General features: G+C 46.2%; 1 protein-coding gene across 1 annotated transcript; it reads right to left on the reverse strand.

Annotated features, from left to right (window-relative positions):
* Window positions 1-3,135: 3,135 nt before the first annotated feature.
* LOC306932160 (high affinity choline transporter 1-like) lies at window positions 3,136-5,147 on the reverse strand (the record flags this gene model as incomplete). Its single annotated transcript, XM_079513861.1, has 2 exons — window positions 3,136-3,153; window positions 3,591-5,147. The coding sequence occupies 2 exons, from the start codon at window positions 5,145-5,147 to the stop codon at window positions 3,136-3,138; spliced, it is 1,575 nt and encodes a 524-aa protein (XP_079369987.1).
* Window positions 5,148-7,336: the final 2,189 nt, after the last annotated feature.

Raw genomic sequence — 7,336 nt, forward strand, 5'->3', positions numbered from 1 at the left:
AATAGAAGACCAATAATTTGACGTGTAGGTCGGCTATTTTCGGCATAGCACGCAACAAATGAAATGAAATGAAATGAAATCTATATTTACCCAGGGTATCTGGGCTAAGCTCAAGAACTTGTTTCCAGCCAGGCCCTGCTCATAGAACACATTTCATCGTAGTGGTTGATGCCTTGTTCAAGGGCATTTCAGCGGTGGTAATTTTAACGTGTCGGACGGCTGATTCGAACTGGGAACCTTCCGGTATCTAGACCGCGCCGCTATCCGTTCGGCCACCGCTGCCACAAAGTGAATCAGGCAGTTGTAATGCCAAGTACCAAGTTAATGCCAAGGTTGTCTTCCACTCCATTTGGATTATTGATCTTTCCCTTCCAACATTAGAACTCTTTATTGTCTGTCAAGGAGGCAGGAGACTGTTTTTGCTCGTGTCCAAACCTCATGCAAATTGGAACACATTATCTCTCTTCATGTAACATCTGTCGGATTTCTCTTATTCCGTTCCAATTGGCTTTTGTTTTCACAAATCGTAAACACAGCCCCTGATTTCCGTTAAACTTTGCATGCACATTTGGTGGCGGAACGTAAGCTTGTAGATCTGCTATTTTCACTATTTGTAATTCAACAATATAGCTTAAAGTCTACTATACCAGTCCTGACAAAAAAAGGATAGCCATTTCATATGTAAACAAAAATATGGGATGCCAGGGAGTTAATGATATTAAATGATTAGCTATAAGATATTTTATTTTCCATTTTCACTACAGACAAAATGCAAACCACACAAAAGCTGAATTGGTCTGATACTGATATTGTTGCCATCAGACCAAGTGGCACCCTTATGTTTTGATTTGATTTATTTTACCTTATATGTAGGTGAAGTCCCATTGAGATACAATATTTATCTTAAGAGGGTAGAAGCGGTAAAAAAAACAAAAGAAAAAAACTATAAAACATACAAACATTTACAGAACAACACAAGATTTAAAGTTAATAGTTCAACAATCAGATCGGACAGTAGCTGGACCTTCATTTAAAGTAAATAATGAGCAAGTAAAATCATGTGGATCTCGGGGTCCACATGGGAACGGCATGGCTCCAATGCGTCTTGAACTTCATGTGGCCAGACTGACATCGGTCATGTATGACGTCAGTTGTTTATGACATATCTTATCTATGATGTATGACCAAGTCTAAGCCCCATTGACTTCATTATACATTTTGAAGTTAAATGTCGAGAAAGAAAAATAGTGGAGATACTACCGAGTACTGACGGTGGCATTTGGCGCCGATTGGTCCAGGGGTTTGTGAGATTAGCTCCTGTCCAGAGACACACAGACACACACCCTCACCCCACACTGATGGATGCCTGTAGCCATGCCATAAAAAAACACTTGGGTGAAGTGAGGGGCGCTCTTATCATCATACATCATACAATCAATCATCACATTCCACGGTACAGACTCACAAAGCTGTGCATAGTGGGGAGGGGGGGCTAGCGCCCTTCAAGAACTACCCAAGTCTGTTTTACTCATGAATGCATAATGTGTGCTCTCAGCCTCTCACATATGCATAAACACACATACAGTACATTACAACATATAATTACTATGCATTGAGACAGACACACTCACCAAGGTCAGCACTTAACAGTTAACACTAGTACGAATGTCTTTACCTCCTATACAGGCATTTTTTCGTGTCTTTCTGAAAGTCCTAAAATGTATCTGCCTAACAAGTTCACACTCAAAAGCAAGTATTTGCAGTGCAGCTGCCTCATACCTTTTTCATTAGAGGGGGAATTATAGGCTACATTTTACTACGGCCACAATAAATGCAGTTACATTTTGGTTGTTGAGTATGAGACAAACCAGTGGGGGGCGATCTCTCCACACTGTGGGCTATGTCATATGAGGACAAAATGAAATAAAAAACACCCCACAGACTGTCCCACAGGGAATTCTCCTGGTACTCCCAATGGGCCAATCCACCGCAGCTGCACCTGACAGGCCCACTCACCGACAAACGAGCATGGTGGGTCTGTCTGTCTGTCCGTATCTCTGGTCGTTCTCTGGTAGTTCATTTGATCTACAAGCTCCACAACATGTCACGTTGCATCACATTGTTGACGTAGATCAGGCTATTTTCAGCCAACAGATCTGTTGTAGCGGGGGAAATGGTTGGGGATCCCTGAGGGACACCAATCTACAAAGTATAAAGTGGTTAATATGTCGCCTGTTTTCATTTGGTCGTGTATTATGCTGATCCTTGTGTCGTAGTTTCTGCCTTGCTAGAAACGTGTTGGGCCTACTGCGTCTGCTTACTAGAAGCTGTGGACAAGCCAAACAACGGACACACACTATCAATGAATGCACTGAATCTATGCATATCCATTTGTCTGTCTGCACCTTAACTAATTGTACATTTCTGATACACTAACGCACCTTCATGTCTTACCTCATGTACTAGATATCCGATACCATGTGTAAATATGTAGATCATTTGTTTTGTATTTAATAGAGCTCCATATTAACTCCTTCTTCTTCTACCCATTGTCTTATGGAAATAACAAAAACGATTTTCACCCACAGTTTTACACCTGTGGGTGTGACAATAATCTGTCCCTGGCACATATCGAGAACCATTTCAACTCTGGGTGCAGAGGACCCGAAAGGAGTGATGTGCTGAGTGGGAAGTCGGGTCCGATTGGCGCTTGTCCACAAGTCTATAAATCCACAAATCTGTGTGTCTGTCTGTGTCCTCTTTATCCCCGATGTCATCAATGTGATTAATATTTGTACCGAGAATAGCATAGACTGGCCTCTAATTACTATGATAATGGGTACTGCACTAAGTACTCTGACAAGAAGCCCACATGCCAAGATGGTTGATTCGCCCCTTTAACAATGCCCTCCGGCTCATAACTAGCCTTAAGACCACCCCTGTGTCTTGCCTGTCAATCCGCACAACCCAACCCTAGTGGGAATAGCCCGGGCCGGCCACCGACAAGTGGCTGCTAATCCTCGCCCCTAGCAAGGAAAGCCCAGAAACATGACATATGCAGTATATGGCATATACTGCATGACATTAACACTAAGGCATTGCCTCAAATCCTGCCACCCCTACAATAGACCACCTTCAGAAGAGGGCCTCCTCCTAGTGGGACCAGAGATGAGGGCGTGGCTGCATGACACCGAGTTGGATATTTGATGACTCCCTTTCTTGCCGTACTGTGAGTGTCCATGTTTGGATCATTTATTTGGTCGCTGGGTCAGTGAGCTGGTCATCTATAGTCTGCTACCAACAAGGGCGTCTCTGACTAGCTGAAGGCCAGCCAATAAACGCATATCCCTGAAAAGTCCTAAAAAAAACTAAACAAAAAACAACAAGGTTTTGGCTTGGCTGAACTATTCCAATTCACGTGTCCGGGTAGCTCAGTCGTGAGCTCGCTTTTGAATCACTTAGTTCTGGTTTCGATCCCGGACACTGCCAACTTGGCATACAAGTAGCACAGCTTATACCTGAGACATGCAGTAAGTACTGGTATCCGATGGTAGGTGTCTCTCCTGGGAAGGTGGTGTCAATTAAATTACCTGACCCGTGTCCGTGGCCTCCGTGGCCTTCTTGGCCAGCTTCTTCTCTTTTATGGCTTTAGTCTCTGCGTCCACCTTGGCCTGCTTTTGGACGATCTTGAACACATCCCAACTCTCCGAGTGAGGATCTTTAAAGACGATCGAGGCCAGCCAGGAAACGGACAGGATGCACATTATGGAGATGATCACAATGGTAGTGCGGAAGGGGAAATACTGGATGTACGTGTTGTCCTTCTTACGTAGGCCAGGGAAGCGGATGACGGGTTTGAGACCGATGAGCGGTTCTCCACTTAGAATCCTGAGGACAAGGCCCACAACTAATCCCACAAGGGAGCCGTAGCTATTAGACACTTTGAAAAAGAGGATGCACACCAGCTGGGGGAACATGATGGTGTAAGACATGTCCACGCCGAAATGCCAGAAGATCATTACACTGTTGTCCAGGAAGGAGAGGCCAGTGCCGGCCAGACCCGTGACTATCACCGAGATGCGGATCACCCACTGGAGCTCACGGTCTGACGCCTCTTTCCTGATGATGTTCCTATAGATGTTGGAGGAGAACAGTGAAGCGGAGGACAGCAGGGCAGAGTCCATGGAGGACATGGCGGCAGCAGCTACAGCGCCAAGGCCAACGCCCGAGATAATGTTGGGGGTAAGGTAATTCAGGGCAATGGGTAGGATGGCACCTGCCTGTTGATTCTCGTATGGGCCTAGACTGGATGGATAATCTGTCTGGGTCCAGTCTGTGGATGCGGCCACGGCACCGACGAGCATGGGTGGGATACCCAAAACCAGACAGAAGCCTGCAGAGACAAAGCAGGTGTACTGGGCCCCTCTATAAGAAGAGGCCGACAGGATCCTCTGGTAGAAAGCCTGATAGGCCAGACCGCCCAGGGCCAGGAGTAAGAATTCGTCAAGCCACTTGCCCGCATCTCTGGACTCCACCTTTCCAACCCACGGATCCTGGAACCACTCAACTAAGGCTGTTTGTAAGATGGAAACAGTGTTGGGGTTGCTCATCAGGAACGGCACGCACACCCACAAGCTGACGAAGATGAGGATGAGTTGGATAACATCTGTGTAGGCCACAGAGAAGAACCCCCCCATTAATGTGTAGGTTATGGCCACGGCCGCCGAGAGGATGTTGGAGTATACCATGTCTATTCCCAGGATCACGTGCATGGTTCCACCTATGCTGACCAGTGTGCGTGCCACCCACAGCACATCGGCGATCAGCGTGGGAAACAGCAGCAGTGAGCTCAGCACGTTACCATACTTCTTCTGGAACGGGTCCATCATTGTGATATACTTGTTTTCCCTCATGGGCTTGGCAAAGAACAAGCCACCCAGGAAGAAGGTGATGATGTAGGCCACGGGCACCAGGGCCCAGACGAGCCCTTGCGTTGGGTTGTACACGGTCTCGGCTATGCCGAGGATGAAGCCCCCTCCCACCCATGTGGCTGTGAGTGTGAAGATGCCAACCATCAGGTTGATGTTGCGTCCTGCCAGCAGGGTGATCGTCATGGGGTCCATCTTCTTTTTCTGTTCCGCCTCCATTCTGGTGCGCCATGAGGATGCCCGGATCCCTGCGACGAGAATAATAATGTAGAACAAAATAGCCATCAACAAGGCAGGTAAATTATGAACGTTCATGGTTCTTCTGTTCAGTTCTGTTCACTTCTGTTCAGTTCAGTTCTGTTCTGTTCTGTTCTGTTCTCTTTTCTCTTCTCTTAATATAATGAACCTCAATTTGTATAGCGATTAAAAAACAAAGTGCATAATAATAGTAGAATGAAAACACTTTGTTGGACATGCATTGAAGACTGACAGCTGTATGTCTGTAACGTCTTTTAAAAGGGCCAAATCCATCGGACATGATGACGTCACAAAGATTGACATTGTTGGTTCAGCTCCAAAGCACCGAACCGACCAAGGTGCGCCGTAGGGACCAAAGGGTTCTAAACGTACAGTATACTGGACTTCAGTGGAGATTGGATTGGGCTGAAACATTGCCCAAATCCGATGACTGACGTCCTAGACTGGCCACATGGTGCATTTATATAGCTGCTTTACATGGATTGTGCATTACTTTCACCCATTCACACACCGATGGCGGAGGAAGCCATGCAAAGCACCAACCTGCACACCAGGAGCAATTAGGGGTTCAGAGTCTTGCTCAAGGACACTTCGACACTAACTGTGGGGGAGCCCGGGATCGAACTGGGAACCTCATGATTCCCATCCGGCTGCTCTACCGGCCACTCTACCCCTAGAACCACTGCCGCCCATGCAGTCTAAGGCCCGCCCCATTTACAGCAGCCAAATCTGGCCTGAATCTATAGCCTGAATCAGATCTGTGCCACATTCGGATTGGAATTTGTCTTGTAATAATAAGCCTTATAAGTCTAAATGCAGGTCACATACAAGTCACATGGAATCAGATTTTGTCAAGTCACATTGTACAGTATGTGACTTGTTTGCATTCAGACTTATTTAAACAAATCAGATTCCAATCTGGATGTGGCACAGAATCAGATCTGATTCAGGCTAGATCTGGCTGCCAGTCTGAACACACAGATCGCACAATTTTTTTTGAGGGCCGCTAGCCCCTCCTACATCCAGCTTTTGTTTACCGTCCACAAACTTCGTCTTAAACAAACCTTACATTCCCATTGACATTGACAATGAGTGGATAATTTTACGGCATAGTGTCTGAGCAAATAGGCATAGGCCCTCATTTATCAAGGCGGTGTACACCCAAATATGGGTGTACACTGGGTGTACACCGGGTGTACACCAGGTGTACACCGGGTGCACACCCAAATCCGCGTTGATAAATGAGGGCCATAGTGTCTATTTTACGTCATGATGATAAGAGCGGCCCTCACTCACACGGGTGGTTCCCAGGGTGCCTGTTAGGGCTAACCACACCAGAGGATCGCCATGCAACTCCTTTCAACATGCAATTACTTGCAACCATTATTCCCAATGGCAGTTGCAAGGAGTTGCATTGCTGTGGTTTGTTTAGTTGCAAGGAGTTGCATTGGTGGGGTTTGTTTAGTTGCAAGGAGTTGCATTGGTGTGGCTTGTTTAGTTGCAAGGAGTTGCATTGGTGTGGCTTGTTTAGTTGCAAGGAGTTGCATTGGTGTGGCTTGTTTAGTTGCAAGGAGTTGCATTGCTGTGGTTTGTTTAGTTGCAAGGAGTTGCATTGGTGTGGCTTGTTTAGTTGCAAGGAGTTGCATTGGTGTGGCTTGTTTAGTTGCAAGGAGTTGCATTGGTGTGGCTTGTTTAGTTGCAAGGAGTTGCATTGGTGTGGTTTGTTTTGTTGCAAGGAGTTGCATAACACATTGCTGTGGTTTGTTTAGTTGCAAGGAGTTGCATTGGTGTGGCTTGTTTAGTTGCAAGGAGTTGCATTGGTGTGGCTTGTTTAGTTGCAAGGAGTTGCATTGGTGTGGCTTGTTTAGTTGCAAGGAGTTGCATTGGTGTGGTTTGTTTTGTTGCAAGTAGTTGCATAATACATTGCTGTGGTTTGTTTAGTTGCAAGGAGTTGCATTGGTGTGGCTTGTTTAGTTGCAAGGAGTTGCATTGGTGTGGCTTGTTTAGTTGCAAGGAGTTGCATTGGTGTGGCTTGTTTAGTTGCAAGGAGTTGCATTGGTGTGGCTTGTTTAGTTGCAAGGAGTTGCATTGGTGTGGCTTGTTTAGTTGCAAGGAGTTGCATTGGTGTGGCTTGTTTAGTTGCAAGGAGT

The sequence above is a fragment of the Electrona antarctica genome (assembly GCF_951216825.1).
Source record: "Electrona antarctica genome assembly, chromosome: 11".
NCBI lineage: Eukaryota > Metazoa > Chordata > Actinopteri > Myctophiformes > Myctophidae > Electrona > Electrona antarctica.